A 25,711-nucleotide genomic window follows, 5' to 3' on the forward strand; every position below is an offset into this window, starting at 1 on the left:
ATGTATCGTAACGTATTGTAAAATTAATATTTTAATTTGTAAAAAATATTAAAAATTTATAAAAAATAGAAAAAAAATCAGAAAAATTCTAAAAAAATCCGAAAAAACTAGTAAAAATCAGAAAAATTCAAGAAAAATGTATTTAAAGGAACATTCATTATTCATGTATATGAAGCAATGTTATCACTGCCGTATCGTATCGTGTATCGGTCGGGCCGACCTATACACTGTATCGTAACGTAGCGTAAATGTATCGTAACGTATCGTAAAATTAATTTTTTAATTTGTAAAAAATATTAAAAATTTATAAAAAATCAGAAAAAATCAGAAAAAATCTAAAAAAATCCGAAAAAACTAGTAAAAATCAGAAAAATTCAAGAAAAATGTATTTAAAGGAACATTCATCATTCATGTATATGAACTATGAAGTATGAGGTATGCATATGAACAAGACATTCCAAAATAAGAAATCAAACATTCAAAAAACAAAATAACATACTAAACAACCTAAGAGTATTCAATTACATCACAATTCATAAGTTCAGAAGTCAAAACTCAGAACATATTGACATAGTTTTCAAAACTCAAAACAAAAAGCATCGTCAATCGTCATTTGCATCATCATCTTCATTCTTCATCATCATCTTCACTTCCTTCATTAACTTCTTCTTCTATCCCCTCTGTTGCAAATGGAATGTCACCAACATTCCATTGCTCCCCCCCAGCCTCTCCTTCTTCAACAATCTCTGCTGCTCCTTCAACATTCAAAAAATCAAGATCGTCCTCATCAAGTATTGCAGCTGGTTCTTCTTCAACCCAAGAATCTAATATATCAAAATGGTCAATGAAGATAGGATCATATTGATTGTGATGCTTCCTCGTAGATGTTGTTTCTAGTTGCCTAACAAGAGAAAAAATTAACAAATTGTTAGAGATTAAAATATATATTAGAATTTGATATTCTTGTATAACAAAACAAATGTTTACCTTTGTCTCAACTTCATATTATAACGAACATAAACAAGGTCATTCAACCTTTTATGTTCCAGCCTATTCCTCTTCTTACTATGGATGTGCTGAAATACACTCCAATTTCTTTCACATCCAGTTGCACTACATGTTTGACTGAGGATTCTAATTGCAAGCTTCCTTAATTCTGGGCAATCAGGCCCAAACCTTTCCCACCACAAATCTAATAACAGATGGAAAGTAAAAATGTTGTCAGCAATAAATATATGAGAAGGTAGAATAAAAGTTAAACAACAAAAACTAAAAGTATAAAGTTTCTTTTTCTAATACCTGGACGCATAGTTGTCCTGCATCGAACTGCTGTGTCTCTCGCCATGGTACCAGAAGCCGTATCATATTTGTTGATCGACATATGGATAGCGTCTTGTTCTTTACTGTCACTTACTAACACATCAATGCAATCCAACATGCCATACTCGACCTCTCTGTCCTTCTTAAAAGTGGGAAGATATCTAATAGCAGGATTTAGGTAGTAGGCTGCTGCATGAAGTGGGCGATGAAGTTGTCCAGACCACCTTTCATCTATAATCTTCCATATAGGCATGTACAACTTCTTTTTTCCCTTCATATTATCTCTAATGGCCTCCTTGGCTCTATCCATAGACTCGTATAAATATCCAATAGAAGGTCTATCTTCACTATCAACTAATCTGAGGACTTTCACTAGAGGTACACAAATCTTCAATAAGTGCACACATGATTCCCAAAAGTCAACATCGAAGATGGTATCCACAACTGTCGTAGCCTTTCTTTTATAGGCATGTGGATATGCAGCCCAATCATCACTTGAAAACATCTGCCTGAGAGAAGTTCTTTGCTTGACTATACCCTGCACAGTCAAAACATTTGTAGCAAACCGTGTTTGTGCAGGTCGAATCAATTCAGCCCCATTTGTGAATTTCCTCATCAAATTCAAGACATAAGCATGATTGTAAATAAACTTCGTGATTTCTTGGCATCTGTGAACTGTCAACTTCATATCATCCCTTTCACCAAGATCCTGAAGCATAAGATTTACACAGTGAGCAGCACATGGACTCCAATAAAATGTCCCATATCGTGCTGCTAACATTTCACCTGCAGCTTTATAATTTGCTGCATTATCAGTGATAAATTGTACGACATTTTCAGGCCCAACTTCTTCTATAACTTTATCAAAAATCCCAAACAACACATCAGCAGTCTTAGGAGTATCAGACAAATCAACAGATTTTAAGAACATAGTACCAAGAGGGCAATATACAAGGAAGTTTACCAATGTTCTGTTCTTGATGTCTGTCCACCCATCTGCCATTACACTGCATCCTGTAGCTTTCCAGCTCAATTTTAGTTCATCACAATATGTCTTCACATCTCTAACTATATTGTTGAGAATTTTACCTCGCAATTTATGAAAAGAGGGCATTTTATATCCTCGCCCTACACTAGCAATCGCATCTGCTATAGGCTGATAATGATAAGAGTTTGCTGCATTGAAGGGAATGGATGCATCATAGAACCACCTTCCTATGGTTTCATCTGCTGCTTCAATAATATCCTTTGATTGCATGGCTATACGAATCTCAGGCTGAGCACCAGCAGCAGTATAATTGGGAAAAAAATTCTTGATCGAACCAGACATATTGCTCGACTTCATAGTAGGTACTCTACCACCACCAGTACGACCCTGACTTCTGCCACGTCCTCGTGAAACTGAACTTACACTTGCACCTCTTCTTTTTCTGGTTGCAGAAGAACCACCACCATGCATGATGCCTTTCCCTTTAGTTGTTTCCAAACTGACACCAACATCTTCTTGTTCAAGTTGAACATCTTCACCTTCACTTTCTTCTCCTTCATGTGGGTCCCCATATCCTTCCTCCGCATCTTCCATGTCCTTTTCAATCCTACTTGCTTTCACTGCATCAAGAAGTTGCTGACACTGGTGCTTTACATACGCTGGCAATGGGATCTCTTGGGAGCCATTGCAGGCAGCCACATCGCTGTGTGTACCAGCTATATGGTGTTTAAAGCGAGAAATCCCTCCTGATATGATTTGCTTACAATAATTGCACTTAACTCTTAATCTATTTTTGGGATTCACCCTTGTACACCACTGCCATGCAGGATCCGACATTATATCTTTACAAAACAAGTAAAAACATACAAATAAATGTAGGAAATAAGAGAAATGAACGATTCAACGGCAAAAATGAGTTATTTCTTACCTTCTTGGTGTTAAAAACCAAAAAACCCTCTTTCTCCAAGCTTCCCACCGTCCCAAGACTCCCCACAACGAGGAATGAAGCTTCTTCACCGGCAAATCTTGATGCAATGGAGAAAATCTCTCCCTCCCACGTCTCTGGCAGCGTTGAGAAACAAGAAGAGAGAGAGAGAGGAGCGTCGGTTTGAGAATAAGAAGCAAAAAAGGGGCCCGACGGCCCCTTTTTTAATTTTACTCCCGTATCGTGCGATACGGGGGTGTATCACACGTATCGTGCGATACGCCCACCGTATCGCACGATACGTGCGATACGCGTACGATACATACGCGTATCGTATTGATTAGGTGTACCGTATCGAAAATGATGATACGGACGATACGTATCGTACGATACGCGTCCGTATCGTACGATACGGATAACATTGATATGAAGTATGACCTATGAAGTATGCATATGAACAAGACATTCCAAAATAAGAAATCAAACATTCAAAAAACAAAATAACATACTAAGCAACCTAAGAGTATTCAATTACATCACAATTCATAAGTTCAGAAGTCAAAACTCAAAACATATTGACATAGTTTTCAAAACTCAAAACAAAAAGTATCGTCAATCGTCATTTGCATCATCATCTTCATTCTTCATCATCATCTTCATTTTCTTCATTAACTGCTTCTTCTATCCCCTCTGTTGCAAATGGAATGTCACCAACATTTCATTGCCCCCCCAGCCTCTCCTTCATCAATAATCTCTGCTGCTCCTTCAACGTTCAAAAAATCAAGATCGTCCTCATTAAGTATTGCAGATGGTCCTTCTTCAACCCAAGAATCTAATATATCAAAATGGTCAATGAAGATAAGATCATATTGATTGTGATGCTTCCTCATAGATGTTGTTTGTACTTTGTAGTTGCCTAACAAGAGAAAAATTTAACAAATTGTTAGAGATTAAAATATATATTAGAATTTGCTATTTTGTATAACAAATGTTTACCTTTGTCTCAACTTCATATTGTAACGAACGTAAACAAGGTCATTCAACCTTTTATGTTCCAGCCTATTCCTCTTCTTACTGTGGATGTGTTGAAATACACTCCAATTTCTTTCACATCCAGTTGCACTACATGTTTGGCTGAGGATTCTAATTGCAAGCTTCCTTAATTCTGGGCAAGCAGGCCCAAACCTTTCGCACCACAAATCTAATAATAGATGGAAAGTAAGAATGTTGTCAGAATAAATATGTGAGAAGGTAGAATAAAAGCTAAACAACAAAAAAAAAGTATAAAGTCTCTTTTTCCAATACCTGAACGCATAGTTGTCCTACATCGAACTGCTGTGTCTCTCGCCATGGTACCAGAAGCCGTATCATATTTGTTGATCGACATATGGATAGCGTCTTGTTCTTTACTATCACTTACTAATACATCAATACAATCCAACATGCCATACTCGACATCTCTGTCCTTCTTAAAAGTGGGAAGATATCTAATAGCAGGATTTAGGTAGTAGGCTGCTGCATGAAGTGGGCGATGAAGTTGTCCTGACCACCTTTCATCTATAATCTTCGATATAGGCATATACTACTTCTTTTCCCCCTTCATATTATCTCTAATGGCCTCCTTGGCTCTGTCCATAGACTCATATAAATGTCCAATAGAAGGTCTATCTTCACTATCAACTAATCTGACGACTTTCATTAGAGGTACACAAATCTTCAATAAGTGCACACATGATTCCCAAAAGTCAGCATCGAAGATGGTATCCACAACTGTCGTTGCCTTCCTTTTATAGGCATGTGGATATGCAGCCCAATCATCACTTGAAAACATCTGCCTGAGAGAAGTTCTTTGCTTGACTATACCCTGCACAGTCAAAACATTTGTAGCAAACCGTGTTTGTGCAGGGCGAATCAATTCAACCCCATTTGTGAATTTCCTCATCAAATTCAAGACATAAGCATGATTATAAATAAACTTCGTGATTTCTTGGCATCTATGAACTGTCAACTTCATATCATCTCTTTCACCAAGATCATGAAGCATAAGATTTACACAGTGAGCAGCACATTGACTCCAATAAAATGTCCCATATCGTGTTGCTAACATTTCACCTGCAGCTTTATAATTTGTTGCATTATCAGTGATAAATTGTACGACATTTTCAGACCCAACTTCTTCTATAACTTTATCAAAAATCCCAAACAACACATCAACAGTCTTAGGAGTATCTGACAAATCAACATATTTTAAGAACATAGTACCAAGAGGGCAATATACAAGGAAGTTTACCAATGTTCTGTTCTTGATGTCTGTCCACCCATCTGCCATTACACTGCATCCTGTAGCTTTCCAGCTCAATTTTAGTTCATCACAATATATCTTCACATCTCTAACTATATTGTTGAGTATTTTACCTCGCAATTTATGAAAAGAGGGCATTTTATACCCTCGCCCTACACTAGCAATCGCATATTCTATAGGCTGATAATGATAAGAGTTTGCTGCATTGAAGGGAATGGATGCATCATAGAACCACCTTCCTATGGTTTCATCTGCTGCTTCAATAATATCCTTTGATTGCATGGCTATACGAATCTCAGGCGGAGCACCAGCAGCAGTATAATTGGGAAAAAAATTCTTGATCGAACCAGACATATTGGTCGACCTCATAGTAGGTACTCTACCACCACCAGTACGACCACTATGACTCCTGCCACATCCTCGTGAAACTGAACTTATATTTGCACCTCTTCTTTTTCTGGTTGCAGTTGCAGAAGAACCACCTCCATGCATGATGCCTTTCCCTTTAGCTGTTCCCAAACTGACACCAACATCTTCTTCTTCAAGCTGAACATCTTCACCTTCACTTTCTTCCTCTTCATGCGGGTCCCCATATCCTTCCTCTGCATCTTCCATTTCCTTTTCAATCCTACTTGCTTTCACTACATCAAGAAGCTCCTGACACTGGTGCTTTACATACGCTGGCAATGGGTTCTCTTGGAAGCCATTGTATTGAGCCACATCGCTGTGTGTACCAGCTATATGGTGTTTAAAGCGAGAGATCCCTCCTGATATGATTTGCTTACAATAATTGTACTTAACTCTTAATATATCTTTGGGATTCACCCTTGTACACCACTGCCATGCAGGATCCGACATTATATCTTCACAAAACAAGTAAAAACATACAAATAAATGTAGGAAATAAGACAAATGAACGATTCAACGGCAAAAATGGCTTATTTCTTACCTTCTTGGTGTTAAAAACCAAAAAACCCTCTTTCTCCAAGCTTCCCACCGTCCCAAGACTCCCCACAACGAGAAAGGAAGCTTCTTCACTGGCAAATCTTGATGCAATGGAGAAAATCTCTCCCTTCCACGTCTCTAGCAGCGTTGAGAAACAAGAAAAGAGAGAGAGAGGAGCGTCCATTTCAAAATAAGACGCAAAAAAAGGGGCCCTCGGGTATCGTATAGATTTTCTTAACCTATACGATACGTATCGTAAGATACGCGTCCGTATCGTACGATACGGATAACATTGGTCCTAACAGTCCTGCAATAAGAAACTCTACTCACAGACCCACATTACTAACCTCTCAACTTGAGGGGGAATTCATTTTATTTCAGACAGCATAACCTAGTGGCATTGTGTAATACTGCTTATAAGAGGTAAAAATGGGTCTCTTACTCTATCGGATCCGACCCACACATTATTTCCTTATTTCCTTTTAAAACTACTAATGTGGACATTTTAGAGTTTGAGGTTGTCAAGATGTGTTTATTCGCTTAAGATCCTATTGTTGCTATAGGCATGTCTTCTAACCAAAATTTTTTGATAACATTTCTTACCATCATTCACATTTGCACCTGTGCCTTCACCCGTATCCATACATGTGACATAGGCTTCCACAACAACTTTGGCAGGGAGAGATCAAATTGCATAGTTATTTGTTACAGCCGGCAGTCTTAGAGAGAGAAAAATCATCTTTTTAACTAACCCTAATCTCACTAATAAAGGGATTAGGGCAGCGGTAGAGACTTACAAATATCATCAACAAAAGATAGAGAAATGTTTAAAGAGAACTCCTAACTATTAAATGTTGCAAAGGACCACTTAGAAACTTAAAGTCTTCTAATTTAACGCTCTCCCTCAAGTCGGAGTATACATATTAATCATGCTCAGCTTGTCACAAACTCACATGAGAATGACTCCAATGGAATGGGAGGGATAGGTAGTGGGTTCGATGATCGTGGCATCTCAGTAGAGGTAGGAGAGGGACTATAATAACGTTGAGACTCAAATAATGTTACAGTCACATTGATATACTCCTTTTGAGTCAAGGGTTCAAAGCATTTGTAACCTTTATGATTTCTGGAGTAGCCAATAAAGATGCACTTAAATGTTTGAGTGTCTAATTTATCACGTGTAGGTTCAAGGATGTGAACAAACCATGTGCAACCAAATATTTGGGAGCGATTGGAAACAAGGGTTGTTGTAGGTACACAAGTTTGTTGGGAACCTGGTTGTCGATGGAGGATGAGGGTAAACGGTTGGACAAGTAACAGGCAGTGAGGATAACATCTCTCAAAAAATATGCAGGTAAATGATTATGAAGCATTAGGGAACACACCACATTTAAAAGTAGGCAATGTTTTCACTCAGCTATTTCATTTTTGCTGGGAGGTATGGGGATAAGTAAACTGAGGGAAAATGTTCTTATCAGATTAAAATTTGATTAAGGTAAATGCCTTGAACTGAAGAGCGTTATCAGTGTGAATGCTTTTAACAAAAATTACCAAATTGGGTCTTTATTTCAATAATAAGGTTCTTGAGAGTACATATGACTTAAGACCTTTTTTGCAAAAGGAGAACCCAAGTGACTCAAGAATAATTATTAACAATGACAAAGACTTGATGAGTAACTGCTACAAGTGTGCTTGCCAAGTTGACAGGCTTCACATTGGAATGACTCTGATACTGATAGGTGAGGAAGTAGGTAATAGAGCTTGGAGACGAATGAACGACCTAGTCTGAGATGCCACTGGAAGGAGGAGGACAATGAAGAAATTGAGGAGGTTGCAAAACCCATAGAATCTGACATGATGTAGATGGCTCGCTCATAACCTCTACCAATCGTCTTCTTAGTTTGCAAGTCCTGAAATAGATATAAACCAGAGTCAAATGTGACACCACAATGTAAGTCATTAGTCAATTGTCTGATTGCACATCCGGAATTGTCATAGACTGAGAAATATTAACATCTCTGTAACCCATAATAGGAAACCATCTGACATCTGCAAGTTTCACATGACGAGTTTGAGGTAATCTGTGGATCAAGGTGAACAACGAAGGTTTACTACAAAAGTGCTTTGATGCCCTTGAATCAGTAATCCAAGGCGTACATGTATCATGTGGAGCAGTATTAGCGGACACAACACTGTATATCATAACTGTGGAAACTGATGACTGAATAGATCTGTGTGCTAAAAACTATTCATACTCTGATTTGTTGATATTCACTATCACACTCTCAGGATGGGAAGATGACGAAGACCCCTATACTATTGATGAAGATGCCTAAACAAATCCAATAGGAGACTGCAATGAATTTTTGACTTGGTTAGATGCAACACCTCTGCCTCGGGATGTAGCGAAAGGACGACCATACTTATCCCAACATCTGTCTTCCAAACGCCCTATTTTCCCCCAGTAGATGCATTGGAATCTCCCACGACCTCCTTTTGACCCTCAGCATGTGCCCCTCTCCTTGGAGAAACTACCCCCACGGCCTCCTGAAGTGACCAAGGCAGAGGTAGGAGTATCAGTGGAAGGCTGAGAAATGGTCACAACAGGACGGCTGAGTCTGTTGTAAGCCTCAGCTAAGTCACTTATGTTCCAGTGAACATCTATGCTTTTGCTACTACGTATTCAGGAGTGAGCCCTTATAGAAGCTTTGCCACCATGGACTGTTCACCATGAGTCTTGTGGCATGTGGGACATGGAGGGCGCAAAAGCTTTTGGTCTTTCGTAGATTGACTTGATGAAAGCGAAGTACTGAACATGATTTTGATCACCCTATCGTAAATTAAGTAATTCCTCCTCCACTTGCAAGATCTTGCCAACATTCTTGTCATTAGAATGTGTTTGTTACAAAAAATCCCACATTTGGTAGATGTATAGTATGCAATAATAGAGGTACTCTGTGGTTGCACACTATTCATGATCCATGATATGACAATATTATTATCTTTCTTGCATGTACTATATTTTCCATTCTTTACTACATGTTCATTTTCTTCTATAACATGCTCCTTCCGATGTCCAATCATAGACATCATAAACACACGAGACCAAATCTCATAATTAGATCCATCTACTTTATAGTAGAGCCATAAGAAAGGGATTACTCATGTTCTTATGCTCATATTGCATGTTTGTCTTGCCTTCATGAGCATTAATGCAAGACTGGACAATATGACCTCAATCAGGTCGCACTTTCATAAAATCAAAAGTATAGCGCACAACAATCAACTTGAGAGGATTTAGGCAGCAAAATTTTTCAGCATTAATAAAAGTACTTAAAAAAATATCTATCAACTTGTTCAGTAAATCGGTTCACCAATCACAGCAATCAACTTGAGAGGATCTAGGCAGCATAATTTTTTCAGCATCAATAAAAGTACTTAAAAAAATCTATCAACTTGTTGTTCAGTAAATCAGTCCACTAATCTCACGTAGTAGAATTCATACCATTGCTTACTAGAATCCACATATGCATATAAGAAAAACAATCAATCTCATAAGACTATACCCAACTTGCAACCACTTTTCCACAGTCAGCCAAAAAAAATCTGACAAGAATATGGTCCACGTACAACCCTAAGTCACATGGGTACTTCAGTCAGGTCCACGTACCCGTACCCAAAATGGGTACTTTGACACTTGGGTACCTATAGATCCAAATTGCTTAATTTTACTTTGATTTAATTTTTTTCACTTTATTTTTTATTCTATTTTTTGGATGTGGAAATTCGATTGATGTTCATATTTGACTAGGGAGCTGCTTGGTTGTCCATATGTTTAAAGTTTTTCATAGGTTTCTTAAACACACTGTTGCAAAAACCGTTGATATATATTTTCTATATTATTTATTTTTTTATGTTGATGTATATTCTTTATTTTGATACATATTTTCTAAGTATTTCTTATTGTTTATATATATATATGGCCATACCCTCGCACCCAAGTTTTTTGAAAATGGTCAGTACCCGTACCCGTACCTATGTGACATAGGTACAACCACTCTTCCACGAGCCTAGATTTGACTTAGAGCTTGCCAACACAACTCTTACACAGTTTCTCACGCTCCATTACATCCACGTTGGGAACCTAATCATACATACCTCTCACCTAAGTCACACGGGTGCGCCAACTATGGTGGCGCACCCGCACCCATGTCGGTGCGGGTGCTAGTGCAGCCTGACATGGCGTCAAATGAGTTTTAGCCGTTTTGAAAAATGTTTTGGCTGTTTTCATTGATATATTGATTCAAGGTAACCTTGATAAAAAAAGTTTAAAAATATAGACAAGTAAAATTACTTATATAAAACAAATAACATATATATATATATATATATATATATATATATATGCACACACACACACACACCCGCAACCATGTAACATAGCCTCTCACGTGTGATTAGGTTCCCCTTCCATGCTGCTTCACTGTCTCCCGATCAGCATAGAGAAGAGAGAAAGGAAGGGTAGAGGAAGAAAAAAGGTGGGAAGAGATGGAAGAGAGAAGAGGTCACTGGAAAGTCACATCAGCCGCTGGCAGAGAAGGGTGGATATCGCGTGTTCTGATACCATGTTACAGCCAGCTGTCTTGAAGAGAGAAAAATCATCTTATTAACTAACCCTAATCTCACTAATAAAGAGATCAGGGCAGCTGTAGAAACTTACAAATAACATCAACTAAAAATAGAAGAATATGTAAAGAGAACTCCTAACTATTAAATATTGCAAAGGACCACCTAGAAACTTAAAGCCTTTTAATTTGACATTATTCATAAAGACTTTGGCAGGATGAATGCTTTAGGAATTCCAGAACAACCTATTCATGTCCTTCGGGATGGCTGCTGGAACTTGAATTTTAGTGTATTTTCATAACCTCTGAGAATGGACACATCTTAGGAGGATGTTTGCATCTGTGGAAAGCAGTGTTTTATGGAACTTCACATTCCATAGATCTGCGGGCTCCATCGCTAAAGCAAATGCAGGATGTATGCAATGAAAGCCCACACAGTCTGCACATCCCATGGATGCCATTTACACTGTTATGACGTTAACCTCGGAATGATGAACCCTGCACATTATTCTGCCCCTATTCAATGCAAACAACACTGCGAGATCTCTTTGTCTTATTTCTACCTTTATATGCATGAACCTAAACCAAGCAAGAAATTGGCTATTAAGAAGACGACCTGTCAATGTCAAAAGCTTTACATCAGTTGACAACTTTCAGTGATCCTTGTTATTCAAGGGCTGATAAGCTCAAGGTTTAGGTGCTTAGGCTGTTTTATTGTCTATGAGTGGGTGCTTACAGTTTCTATGTGATCTAGCATCATATGTGTCCTTCATATGTATTCTTCACACCTAATGTTAAGAAGTGATTGGACGAGTTAGGATCTGGATCCAGACCCAAACTCGTCAGATTCCAGGCAGTCTTTTGTTTAGTCATATGTGTTATTGTTTCACTAATGGTATGTTTGTGTAATTTTTGTGATTATGGGCATCATTACCCAATCTGTATTAATTGTGGGTTTTATATATAAAAATTAGGGCTGTAGCTGCAAGAGATGAACATGGCCGCTTCCTTCTTCCACTCCTTTGTCTTGTTTATCTTATTTTTGGCAAGGTTGAGATTCTGGTGCATAATCAGAGGCTGATATCCTAAATGTTACACCTAAGACATTGTTAGGTTTTGTGTTTTGGCTATCAAGGGATCTTCTTTTGCCCTCTTCTTTTTCTTGAATGGTGTTTGTTAAAGTTCTTTTTAGAGTCAATTTGAGGCTTTCTGTAATATTAGAAAGTGGACTAGGGACTACTTATTATTTTCTAATATTTTAGTGGACTGAAATTGTAAATATGTAGTCTTTACCCTAATCTCTTTTAACCTGAGGTTAGGGTTACGGGATCAATAAGAAAAATGACTCTCTCTCTCTGATTTCAACATGGTATGAGAGCCTCCACTGCCGGCGACAACCAAGTAAGTTTTCCGGCGACTCCTTCTCCTTCTCCGGCGACTTCTTCCTCCTGCGGCTTCTTTCTCTTTCCTCTTCTCGTCGCCCATCTTTATTTCTTCTTACCCACCAACAGGGAGGCGGTAAAGAAATAAAGTTTGGGTGTGCGGCGTGGAGAAGGACTGATCACGCCTATGTGGAAGGCGTGATCAGATCCTTAAGTGATCTCGTGGCTGCTGTTTGATATGAGAAAAAACAGATCGTGTGGAGCAGATCTGTTTTTTTATGATGATTGAGGCGTGATGAATGTGGATTTCTTTTTGAAGTGGATGATGTTCTGCCGATGGTGTGTGAGGAGACTGAAAACAACAACAGTTTCAGTTTTATAAAGGTGTAAACAGTCAGCAGAAAGCAGAATTTGCGTTGACGGTGTGTGAGGAAACTGAAAACAGCAGCTGTTTCAGTTTTTGATGGTGTAAACAGTTGACAGATATCAGCAGAAACTGGAAATCAATAGCAGTCGACCAAGAATAACAAAAAAATTATATTCTGTAATCTATCTTCTACTCTCTGTTAGCTGTTCAGACGTGGGCAATTCCTATGATTACAGATTTGTTTGCTATCCATCATGCTACTCTCTGTTATGTTGTTTTGATGTGGGCAGTTCCTGTGATTACAGAATTGTTTTTTGCTATCTATCATGTGATGCCTGTATGATCTTTGAGGATAGTAGAAATATATTTCTCTTTGGTATTTGACTGTTGCATACTTGCATCCTTACTATCGTGTGTCAGTTTTCTTTCTGTTTCCTACTATGGCTGACGGCAGTAGGTCAGAAAGTCCTAATGAATATAAGATGACTGGTAACTCCTTTTCGTATGGAACCACAATCAAACTTGATGGTTCGAATTATGAAATCTGGTCCAGGGTGTTTATGATGTCTGTGGCTGGTCATAGAAAGAAATATATTATTGAAGAAGATGAACCCGTTGAGAAAAAAGGAAAATATTCTGCGTGGGATGAAGATAATAACATTGTAATCGCATGGATTATGAACAGTGTAGAGTCTCGTATAGCTCCAACAATTGCATACTACACCAAAACTAAAGATATGTGGTCTTTCCTGAAGAAGACGTATTCTCATGCTACTAATGTTATTAAAATTTTACAATTGGAAGAAGAGCTTTGTAACATACGGCAATGAGATCAAGATCTGCCACAGTATTTTGCTACATTGACGGCTGCATATGAACGGTTAAAAGCTCTTCGTCCACCTTGCAAGCATTGTTATGCGTCACATTTTGAAACTGGTATGGTAGCAAAGTTTCTTTCTGGGTTATCTTCGGAGTATTCTGTGGCGAAGTCTCAAATTCTCACAGGCAGTGACTTCCCAGACTTAGCAGATACTTATAATAGGTTGAGTCGTCTTGCAGTCACTCTTACTCAGCCTATGCATCACACCCTAGTCTCTGCACTTGTGATGTCAGGAGGACATAGCCATTGTTCTTTTGTTGGAACTAGGGAACGTGGTGCAAGACGTGGTGCCGGACGTGGGAGATTTCAGTGCTCTCATTGTGAGAAATTAGGGCATCTAGAGGACCGATGTTGGGACAAGCATCCTCATCTCCGTTCTGCTGGTCCACCAGGACGTGGTGGAGGGAGAACGTGTACAGGGAAAGGGTCTTTTTCTTCTACTGCAACTTCCTCACAGGCTACAGCTTCTATGGTTGAGTCTCCTACATGTTCTCCATCGTATTCACTCAACTTAAGCAAGGAAGAATATGAGTTGGTTCTAGCTCAGAGGTCTACTCCTGCTTCGACCAACACAGCTGCAATAGACTCGGCTTTCTCTGTTGGTGCCCCTACCAGTGACCCAGGTATGATATGGATGATTGACTCAGGAGCATCCACGCATTGTTGTAATCAGCCACAGATGTTTTTATCGTTCACCAGGTGCACTACACCACAACACGTCAGGTTGGCTGATGGCAAGTTGTCCCCTATCTTGGGCAGCGGTGATATCTACCTCACACCTTTTGGCATCATTACACATGTGCTATATGCTCCTCGATTTCCTGTAACCTGTTATCTGTTAAGCAATTGACTAGAGATTTACAGTGTAGAGTCATTTTTTATCCTGGTTCATGTTCTTTTCAGGACTTACAAACTAGGAAGATGATTGGTGGCAGCCATGAACGCGAGGGGCTCTATTTCCTGTCTGTCCTTGTAGATGTTGCTGCATCCTCTATCACATCGAAGCCTTCTCCTTTGCAATGGCATCTCAGATTAGGTCATCCATCTGTGTCCAAGCTTCATCGCATCTTTCCAGATATTTCTGCATCAAAGTCTTTCTTATGTGATGCATGCCAGTTAGGCAAGCATACACGTAGTAGTTTCCCTTCGAGTCAGAGTCCATCGAGTCAAAGTCCGTTTGATCTTCTTCACGTTGATGTTTGGGGTCCAAGTAAAGTTTCCTTTCGTTCACGTTTCTGGTATTACCTTGTTTTGGTTGATGATTTCACTAGAGTCAGTTGGGTATTTTTGTTACGGGACAGGTCTGAGGTCATTTGTATCCTTCAGAAATTTGTCAATGAAATAAAAACTCAGTTTGGTGTTACTGTCAAAAATATTCGTACTGATAATGCTCTTGAATTTAAATCTTCAGTTCTACTTCAATTTTATGCCAATCATAGGATTCGACCACAATATACATGTCCCCACACATCCCAACAAAATGGTGTTGCTGAACGCAAACATCGACAGCTTTTAAATGTGGCCCGCACCCTCATGTTGCATACCCATATGCCTGCCTACTTTTGGGGTGATGCCATTCTTACCGCTTGCTACCTCACCAATCGATTGCTCTCGTTTGCCATCCAAGAACGCATCCCCATTCAAATACTATATCCAGATCGACCATTATTTCATATACCTCCCAAAGTATTTGGATGCATTTGCTTTGCACATATCTTGGGCCCAAACAAAAACAAACTTGCTGCCCAAGCTGTCAAATGTGTGTTCATTGGATATTTTGCCAATCAAAAAGGCTATCGTTGCTTTGATCCCCATAACAAAAAAGAGATTGTCAGTGCGGATGTTACATTCTTTGAGTCTCGTCCTTATTTTTTCGCTCCAAGTACCACTGTGTCTGAGTTTCCCGTGTCTGTTCCTCTTCCTATTCCCTCAGTATCACTTAAATCTATCCTGTCCTCTCAACCGCTGTCAGGTGATCGTTTTCTTGATCCTCCACTAGTCTATACTCGGCGTCAAGGTCCCTCTTCAAACCGCTCGCCAGCATCTTCTCATGAGGTAAGTTCCTATGATAAGACTGACTCAGGAAGGAATGATGACTATTCGGCAGATGATCTACCTATTGCTATTCGCAAGGGCCAACGACAGTGCACAAGGCATCCGATTTCTAACTCAGTTTCTATGGACCATTTGAGTACAAGTTTGGTGCAGTTTGATCGAGCTATGGCTAGTCACACTATTCCGACCTCTCACCACCAAGCGTTATTAGATTCACGATGGAAGCATGCTATGCAGGAGGAAATGGATGCTCTTCTTTCTAAGGAGACTTGGGACTTGGTGGACCCACCGATGAATTGTGATGTTGTTGGCTCTAAATGGGTATACACCATCAAATATCATTCTGATGGATCCGTAGAGCAATTCAAAGCTCGTCTTGTTGCTAAAGGCTATACACAGACTTATGGGGTAGACTTCTTCGAGACGTTTTCGCCTGTGGCACGGCTAGGTACTATTCGCCTAGTTATATCTCTCGCAGTCCAGCAAGATTGACCTCTTTTTCAGCTTGATGTGAAAAATGCATTTCTATATGGTGATTTCTCTGAAACAGTCTATATGAAACAACCACCTGGTTTTGAACGACAGGAGGAGTGTTCCAAGCTATGCAAACTAAAAGAGGCTATCTATGGACTTAAACAAAGTCCCCGTGCATGGTTCCATAAGCTTAGTGAAGTTGTCTCTAAATGTGGATTTCAAAGATCTCAGCTTGATCACTCGTTATTTATCAAGAGAGGGACTTCTGGTATAGTGATATTGATTGTATATGTTGATGATATTGTCCTCACTGGAGAAAGTGCTCAAGAGATAGCTCAAACAAAGGAGTTTCTACAGAAACACTTTGTTACAAAAGATCTTGGTCAGCTTCGTTATTTCCTTGGTATTGAGGTGGCTCGTAGTAGTAAAGGGATTGTGATGTCTCAAAGGAAATATGTTCTTGATCTTCTGCAGAAAACAGGGTTATTGGGAGCCAAACCTGCTACACTTCCTATGAATCCTCAAATTCATATGCACGATGATGAATCAGAGGCTTTTGACTCTCGTTCTTACAGATCCCTGATAGGGAAACTTTTATATTTGACCATTACTCGTTCAGACATCAGCCTTGTTGTAAATAAGCTGAGTCAATTCATGGAGAAACCTCGAAAAGATCATTGGGAGGCTGCTTCAATGGTGATAAAATACTTGAAATCGGCCCCCGGAAAGGGGTTATGGTTCAAAAAAGGAGAATGTGTGGACATAGAAGCATATAGTGATGCTGATTATGTAGGGTCAATAAATGACAGGAGATCTACTACAGGTTTTTGCATCTTTATTGGTGGGAATCTTATCTCTTGGAGGAGCAAGAAACAGAATGTGGTTGTTAGATCGAGTGTCGAGTCTGAATATAGGGCAATGGCTCAAACGGCTGCTGAAATGTCATGGGTCAAATCAGTGCATCTAGAATTGGGAATATCAGTGAAACTTCCTATGAAGATGTATTGTGATAACAGAGCAGCTACCTATATTGCAAATAACCCTGTTTTTCATGAGAGGACGAAACACATTGAAGTGGATTGCCATTATGTTCGAGACTTGGTATAAGAAGGAGTCATTAGCACAATTCATGTTTTCTCTGAAGATCAAGCAGCTGATATGTTTACTAAGGCTCTTTTCATTGGAGATTTCTTGAGAGGATGTAACAAGCTGAGCATGATTGATATCTATGCTCCAGCTTGAGGGGGAGTGTTAAAGTTCTTTTTAGAGTCAATTTGAGGCTTTCTGTAATATTAGAAAGTGGACTAGGGACTACTTATTATTTTCTAATATTTTAGTGGACTGAAATTGTAAATATGTAGTCTTTACCCTAATCTCTTTTAACCTGAGATTAGGGTTACGAGATCAATAAGAAAAACGACTCTCTCTCTTTGATTTCAACAGTGTTAATATCCTTTGCATTTATCAAGGTATGCAACAGGCGTCCTATGTTTACTAAGTCACATATGTATGAAGGTATGGGGAAGCAGGTACTCGTACAGCGATTTTAGAAAAGCTGGGTATGCGGATACGGCAAAAAAGTATCTATGAACAGGATATGTATACACAAGTATATATATGCAAAGTTCCACAAAAACACAACTTTAGAACAAAATTTATACTCAAATACATCATGAAAACAATGGTTCAAAATTAAAACAAAAGGAAAAATTGTGAGTTGGGTTGGTTCTGACCCAAAACCGATCTAAACGTACCTGTGCTGTACCCACATACCGGTACCGCCATACTGCAACACCAGTACTGATACCTGGGCAAAATTGATGTATCTATGTGACTTGGTATGTTCCTAAGTTGGTGGAAATTAGATCCATCCATATGGATTAATGCCTTTGAGTATAATGATAAAATACACTTAAGCTTCTAATATGACACCTTTCCATTTGATAGATCTGCAGTCACCTAAGTCAGTACATTCCATATAGAGTGCTTTTACCTGTATGATGCTAGTGGTATGAAAGCAAGATGCCCTTCTATGATGTACCTATGTTTCTGCCTTGCTGTTCCATACTATTGCCAATAGGTTGACAGGAAATTAGTTACTTTTCACAATTGTCCTCTAGGTATCTAGAAGTCTAGGAAAAATATTATTCCAAAATGAAGCTCAAATTCATCAATAATTCCAAACTTGTGGTCCCTTTGCCAATAGTATAAATTATAAATATTCATGAAAATCTTGATAAGCTGTCTAGAGACACTACGTGTTAATCTGACCTAAAAAGGAAATAGAGTGCTTGCTAAACTGCAGATATCAATGACAATCTTCTCCACGCCACTGCCCCTTTAGAGAATGTGACCCCATTAAGGTCCTTGGAAAAATAGTTGGGGTATAAACAAGAATGTTGCCATAAGTTGACAAATGAAAATGTTATATTTATTACAAGCAGGACATATTTCGAATGGTAATGACCTTCATGCTTCAGGGCAGCCCTAGTTATAGCACTGAAACAGTGATGAAATTAAGTATCATAGTACGTTTTTAAAAATTAAGATGATGAAAAACTTTAATTGCTTGTCTCATGGTTGGCAGCTCTAGTATCCATGTCTCGTTATGGTGATGTAAGTGGTAAGCACTACAGAAATATTTAGAGCAGTTCACCTTAGCTTAACCCATCCTAGTTGTTTCAGCTTTTCAGGGGTTTTGTTAAAGTCTCTGTTAATTTGTTTGGAAGTCAAATCAAAGATTTCTCACTAGCTTGTCGTGGCACCAGTATGGCCAATTTATTGTTCTTCAGTTCAGAGCAGTATATCACTTTTTAAGGTCTCGATGTTTTTGTACTTTTTCCATTGTTGCGAGTTACGACAGTCTGCTCTTGCATCTCAATGTTATCTAGTCGCTTATGTTCCACATCAGTTTATGACATGTCTAAACTTGTGGGTCTGTTTTTTTTGTTTTTCTAGGTCACATCCTGGTGTGAGATCGGTTCATGGTGCTTTTGCAGCACAGTCGCTTCTCCTCCCATGCTTAAGAGGACTGGGAAAATTTTCCCATTTGATTAGCATAGATTTTATGGGTGATCTTTTAAATTGCCTCAAAAAGCTTGCTGCTGGCAGAGGAGCTGATGCTACTGTGCATTCTGAGAGTTACTTAACTGTCGCAGAGCGCCTCCAATGCTGTGTTGTTGCGTTCAGGATTATGAGGAATAATATGGATGCACTGAACGTTGATCTACAGGAGTTTTTTGTTCAGCTGTACAATCTGATCCTTGAGTACAGTCCTGACAGGTTTGGGCTGAGCATTTTATATTCATGTTCAAGATTCAAACTCATCCCATGATTTATTTATATTTTTTCTTTGATGAAAGGCTGCTCTTCTAATATATTGATTTTAAGATATCTATATATGCTTTTAGTTGGCACATCTATGATGAAAAATCTTAAGTATTTTTTTTCCATTCATGCTCCTTGAGATTTTTGAGGAACTTATTGGCTTGCATTTTTTGGCAATGGTTTCTGTAATGTTAGTGGATGCTATATAAAACATTTCCATTGCATCCTTCTGAGCATTATGTAAGTTATGTTGACAATGTTGTTGTTGTCTATAACCAAATACCTTTTGCATTGAATGTTGTATTTCTTCCCATGTGTTTTTCTCTGGCTGGTTGGTCAATCTATTTAAGGAATTTCAACAACCATCCTTTTCTGGTACTTCTGTAATCTCTGTCACACGGGTACTCCTCTTAAGGAGGAGTGCCCCCACGGTACCGGTACGGGTACGGCCGTGGGTGCGTTTTTGACCATTTTCGGACTCGGTCAACTTTGACCGAGTCCAAAATTGTCCATACATGTTTTTTTTGTTTCGAGCGGTGGCATCAAATGTAATTTTGAAAAAATTAAAATGGTACTGGGTAAAAAATGAATAAAACATAAAACTTAGAAGTTAAAAACATTTCGATAAAGAGAGTGTCGACGAGCTTTTAGGATTTAGGGTTTTTAGATTCTGGGGAACGCTAAATCCAGGCGATTCTGATTTCCGACGAGGTTTTCCAACCTCAAATTCACTGGCGGAGCATACCAGCGTCTCTTTGTCTGCGTTGAGTTGCAGCAACGACGGACTGGTGCACTTTCCGGCACCGTGCAGGCCTCTGACGGACTGGTGCATTTTCCAGCGCCTTGCAGACCTCCGACAGCTACATCCGGGCTCAGGTAGGATTCCCGTTAGCTTTTCAGTCCATTTGGATATGTGCATTGGACATTTTGAGGTAAGTAATACTTTTGTTGGTTTCTAATGTTTGTTTTATGTCCGTTAGTTTCTAGTTTTTTGTTTTCAATCGATTAGTTCCAAGTTTTTTGTTTTCAGTCGATTTGCATATGTCCATTAGTTTCTAGTTTTTGTTTTCAATCGATTAGTTTCAAGTTTTTGTTTTATGTCGATTTGCATATGTCCGTTTACTGTTTTCTGGTAGATCATCTGATTTTTTTTTTTAACGTGCTTGAATTGTTGTATATATTTTCAGTTATTGGATCATGATTTATGAATATGCTATTCTGTTTGTAATTTTTGATATATATATGTGTATGAATATGTTATTTTGTTTGTAATTTTTATATATATATATGTGTGTGTGTGTATGGCCGTACCTCTGTACCCAAGTTTTTTTAAAATGGTCCGTACCTGCACCCGCACCGTTACCCGTACTCATGTGACATAGCTGTAATGGTTTTTGTAACGTTATTGATGCTATGTGAAATATGCTCATTGCCCATTGCCTCCATCTGAGCATTATATAAGTAGTTATATTAGCAGCATCGCTGTTGGCCATAACCAAGTACTTTTATGCGTTGATGTCTTTTACTTTTCATCCATTGGCATAGATAGTTCATCCCATGTGTTTCTCTCAAGTGATTTGGTCAATCCTTTGAGGAGCTGAAATTGCAATGCAATGCATTCTGATTTAAATGGTAGCTTTCATTTTGCATTGCTAATGCAAGAAATCATTACCTGTATGATTGCTGAGTATTGATACTTTTTCTGTTTATTTCCAGGGAAAATCTTGGTGGTTTATTTGCTGAAGCTTTGAAGGTAATGTTATGTGAAGATAGGCAACATGACATGCACAGAGCAGCTGCTTTCATCAAACGTTTGGCACCCTTTTGTCTTACTTTTGGTTCAGGAGAGGCAATGACAGGTACGTAAAGGCCACTATGAAAGTTCAACCGTGTGCGCACACACACAGACACACATACAGGTGGGGGTTTGTGGGGTGGGGGTGGGGGTGGGGTTGTGGGGTGCGGGAGAGAGTGAGAGAGACCAATTCTACCAAACTATACAGAAATCAGCTAGGTCCGTGTTGCAATTAAGTCAAATTAATTTATGAACTATGTTAGGATCATAATAACAAATATCGCCGATATTTTAAAGATCCATGAAGGGAAAACTTGAGCCATTTTTAAAGGAAAATCTCACGAAATTTTCAAAATTACACTGATACATATTTCTCACAATAATATCACAAAGTTATCCGAGTATTTCCCTTCTTTGTACGGCCCTTTTCTAGTGCAACTTTTCTGTGTTTCCAATTTTTTGTTTTTAAAACTATTTAGAATCTTGGTCAATTTATTTCTTGGAAAATTTCTAGCACCATTCGTTCACGTTGTTCATACACCGGTGCATGCATGAACAAGTGCACTTATTTATGTTCTGCAAGAGAAAACAATTCTTATAATTCTATCGTATGATAAATTCATGTTTCTTTTTTCACTTTTTCTCCGTTCATGGTCATCTGCAATTATGTGCATGTCTAGTGTCCGTTATTTGAAAAAAAATGTCCTAATCTGCTAAGAATGCCAATAGGAGAAGGTTTACTTCATTAAAATGATGAGTCAGTCGCCCCTTCATTTTACAGTAATTACAATTTATGTGTTGGATGTAATGATATAGGAACCTGAGTTGTTTCATGTTATTTTCATGGTTTTCATGTTCATATGTAATTCAGGATGTCTTGCATGCTCTCTCTTATGATTATGTTCCGAACTCTTAATAATTTTGCAGCCATGGTCACTTTGAGACATCTGCTTCAGAAAAACAGCAAAGCCCAAAGCCTATTGGAAAATGATGGAGGTGGTGGCTCCTTGGCGGGTCCTATAGCAGTACGGCACAAATTCTTGTCTTCTTTTTTTTTTTTTAGTTACAACTAGAGAAGTATAATCCAAATCTTAGTTCAATCGTTAGTAAGTTGTAGATTCTAGCCGGAATAGCAGATACGGTAGGAATCACTTCTTCGTGGCTTGCCAGAAATTTCCAATGATTCCATTTTTATCTCACTTTTTGCAGAAATATCATCCGGATGCATCAGATCCAAATCTGAGTGGTGCACTGACATCGGTTCTATGGGAGCTCAGCTTGCTTAACAAGCATTATCATCCAGCTGTTTCAGCAATGGCTTCTAGCATCTCTAACATGAACGTTAAAAACAGCCAGATCTACCTCTCAACGCTGACTCCTCAACAAGCATTTAGTGAGTACTCGGTAGACCAAGAGAAGTTCACTGGATTAACAAAACCTCCCAAGACCATCCGCAACCGAAAGAGAGTATCTAAATCATCCACTTTTCTTTCTACTCACACAAGCAACCAAGAATTCGTTGAAGATGATAAATTGATCAAAAGTTTTTCAGATCATTTTGAAGTGCTTAGAGATATCACTGATAATGAGAAACTGAGACGGGAGTTGGACCTCACGTTATCCTCCTTACACTTGTACAAAAAGTTCAGAAAACAGAAGGAAAATGGGCTCTGAGATCCAAGAAAAGGGATAAAATTTTGACCTGTAATTTTTAAAGAATTATTCAATTTGTAATTGCTGCTTTGGCTTACATGTGAAGAGTTGCTTCTTTTAGTCCAGCGGCATTGCTGGGTATCTCTGTGTGTGTGTGTGTGTGTGTGTGTGTGTGTGCATGCTACTGAGAATGTCCATCTTGGAATCTACATTTGTTTGAGCTGCATAGAGGAAAACCCTTTCATTGGTAGATTTCGTCGGCCAAGAACCAGCTTAATTTTGAGGGTTTCGTTGCACAAGACCACCTTGTTAGACGAAGTTGCAATTTGTTTTTAATGTGAATTCGATTGTAAAATTTGAATTTGGTATGAAGAATCTTAATTTGAATTTGATTGTAAAATTTGTAGAATCCTTCATTTGCTTGTTGTCGAGGAAAATTTGCATTAAGTGCAAGCCAGCTCTATGCTGGCCTGTAGATGGGGCCTCATAGTATTGGGGGATCTTAAATTCCATCTAAAATTTCTTCTTCGACTTCTCTAAACATGGACAGAGATGATGCATATTGATTTACAGAGAGGATGCATATTGATTTCTTGTTCATGCATGGCGTGATCATAATCTACTCTTGTGATGAAAATGTGTTTCCTTGTTAAGCAAAACTACTGCTGCAAATGTAGAGGACAATTGATCATTGTCAGTGATGAGTTGCATGGTGAAGTTCGAAAATTACCAGCAATCTTGGTGAACTGTATGGACAAATCAGTGCTTTATTTTTCACAATCTTGGTGAAGTTCTGAAATCAGTGCTTTATTTTTTCACAATCAATGAATAAATACCAATGGACAAATCTAGTGTATAATGACATGGGATAATAAAACAAAGTGTGGAGAACTCTATGAGACACTTTACTTTGGAAGTCGGCTGTGTTTTTTCCCCCTCATTTCATTCTTTTGCTGATAGGTTGCTGATATGCCAATCCAGTAGATCAAAAATAAAGATTGTTGGCACTAACATGGCAAGCAAGGATGATTGATTTTGTTTAATTCATCTGTAGCTGAACCCAGAATCTTGTTATGAGACAATCTTATTTAGTTCTTCAGCTAAGAACGTCTTATATTTAGAGAATGTAAGATCATTGGTAAACATATATATTTATTGTTGGGTCGATGGTACTCTTCCCAGAAAGAGGAGTTTTTACCACCCGCATGGCCATAGATGATTGAATTCTCCTACCCAAAATTTTCACAATGACACTTTCAGTAATCCTCTGCAGCCAACAAGGGCAGGGCAAAACTTCTTTTGAAGAAAATTACTTCTGATAATAAAGGTACTATTAGAATGTCCATGACCATATGGGTGAAAGAAACAATAAAACTCTACGCGCATACGCTGCTAAGACTGCTGATTTTGGAACCGATATAAAGTGTGACTAATCGATGAGAATTTTGGTATTTTTTTTTAAAGAATTTTAAACCAAATGCGCACAGTACACACACACACGCCCTTAGTATTGGTTGATTTGATCTCATACGAATAGATTAGGATAAAAACCTATACAAACCAACCGTACAAATATTTTTTTAAGAACGTTTTGATGAGAAACGTATATCAAATTAATCCTTTTTTGAGTTGATTAATGCCTTTATAGTAATAAAAAAAAATGAATGGATTTTATAGCATCAAAATTTTACTTGTAGAAAAAACAAATTTCTTATGGAAACATCTTAAATTAAGACTTCTTTTATGTTAAATTAGTGTTTATAAATAACTATAGAATGTTCACATTTTATCTAAAATATATTTTAACAAGAATTGAAGTGGTTGGCTTTTATCTGTAAGTGGTCTGGGATAATACCAATTTTCCAAATCTGGATTGCTACTGGTGATATTCCACCATCCAACTTTATCAGCTGTTCAGCCCCATCTGACTCGTTTAGCCACGTTGCAGCTAATTATTTTAAATCTAACCATACAGTTTATTCAAAGTCCAAATCTATCTGTACCAAAAAAAAAAAAATATCAGCAGATTAAATTTTCTAAAGAATTAAAAATAACACCCTATTTTTTTACCCTCGTATAGAACTTCTGGACATTCGTACTTCATCTATAGCCGGAAATTGTGCCAGTGCTAGTGGCATGTCACCAAAAGAGCCATCCTATTGAATAAGGGTGCCAACAGATTCTACTTTTTTTTTGAGATATTCACATATTTGGGTTCGAACATAACAATATGAAATCCGATTTTACAATCTGAATCCAATTTTTACATTTACATCTAAATCTGAATTTTGAACCGAATCTGACAGGTTTTCAAAATGTATAAGCATTCTATACACAATTTTTATTTAAAACCAATTCTGATCCGGATCTGATTTGATGTCATTTCTTAAATTTGAATCCAGTCTGATTTCTTAATCGGATATTAAATCTTTTTTTTTTCGGATACCTGATTATTAGACAAGTGGCATTGATTAAATCTACATGTATTTACATTATTTAAAAGTACGTGGCTCAAAAAATAAAATTGTGAAGATCAGATGTGTACATCAAATTTAGACCAATATATTAAAAGCTTGTTATGTGAAATTCGATCTGCAGGCTAGCCTTTCGTGCTTCTTCGTATCAAATTTAGTCATATAGTGTTGGACCGTTATTCATTTATTGTACTTTAAA

The 25,711-nt window shown here is 38.2% G+C and overlaps 2 protein-coding genes across 5 annotated transcripts in view; one reads left to right on the forward strand and one right to left on the reverse strand.

Moving 5' to 3' along the window:
• The window catches only part of LOC116267493 (nucleolar complex-associated protein 3), a 36,357-nt gene extending 13,222 nt beyond the window's left edge, over positions 1 to 23,135 (forward strand). Inside the window, exons 11-14 of the mRNA XM_031649223.2 lie at positions 19,222 to 19,545; positions 21,307 to 21,449; positions 22,313 to 22,410; positions 22,595 to 23,135. Coding sequence (XP_031505083.1) covers positions 19,222 to 19,545; positions 21,307 to 21,449; positions 22,313 to 22,410; positions 22,595 to 23,059 — 1,030 coding nt within the window. The 3' untranslated portion in view covers positions 23,060 to 23,135. The remainder of the gene's footprint in view (positions 1 to 19,221; positions 19,546 to 21,306; positions 21,450 to 22,312; positions 22,411 to 22,594) is intronic.
• On the reverse strand, positions 160 to 6,607 carry LOC126409219 (uncharacterized). 4 transcript variants are annotated; one of them, XM_050075174.1, is made up of 4 exons: positions 5,649 to 6,171; positions 1,300 to 2,409; positions 988 to 1,192; positions 160 to 901 (listed from the first exon to the last, which is right to left on the reverse strand). In XM_050075174.1, the coding sequence occupies exons 1-4, from the start codon at positions 6,148 to 6,150 to the stop codon at positions 628 to 630; spliced, it is 2,091 nt and encodes a 696-aa protein (XP_049931131.1). In that variant the 5' UTR covers positions 6,151 to 6,171; the 3' UTR covers positions 160 to 627. The 4 variants fall into 4 exon arrangements, with proteins under 4 accessions (XP_049931131.1, XP_049931130.1, XP_049931129.1 ...); XM_050075173.1 differs by lacking the exon at positions 5,649 to 6,171 and adding an exon at positions 6,485 to 6,607 and having other exon boundaries at positions 166 to 901; positions 1,300 to 3,150; XM_050075172.1 differs by lacking the exon at positions 5,649 to 6,171 and adding an exon at positions 3,237 to 3,484 and having other exon boundaries at positions 167 to 901; positions 1,300 to 3,150.
• Positions 23,136 to 25,711: the final 2,576 nt, after the last annotated feature.

This window comes from Nymphaea colorata, chromosome 14, assembly GCF_008831285.2.
Source record: "Nymphaea colorata isolate Beijing-Zhang1983 chromosome 14, ASM883128v2, whole genome shotgun sequence".
NCBI classification, from domain to species: Eukaryota; Viridiplantae; Streptophyta; class Magnoliopsida; order Nymphaeales; family Nymphaeaceae; genus Nymphaea; species Nymphaea colorata.

Excerpts from the sequence above, each read along its gene's own strand:
- LOC126409219 (XM_050075173.1), bottom strand. The coding sequence starts at position 3,145 with ATGTCGGATCCTGCATGGCAGTGGTGTACAAGGGTGAATCCCAAAAAT. Across the intron at positions 1,193-1,299 it reads CAGGACAACTATGCGTCCAG|ATTTGTGGTGGGAAAGGTTT; the intron begins GTATTAGAAAAA and ends ATCTGTTATTAG. Across the intron at positions 902-987 it reads AATATGAAGTTGAGACAAAG|GCAACTAGAAACAACATCTA; the intron begins GTAAACATTTGT and ends TTCTCTTGTTAG.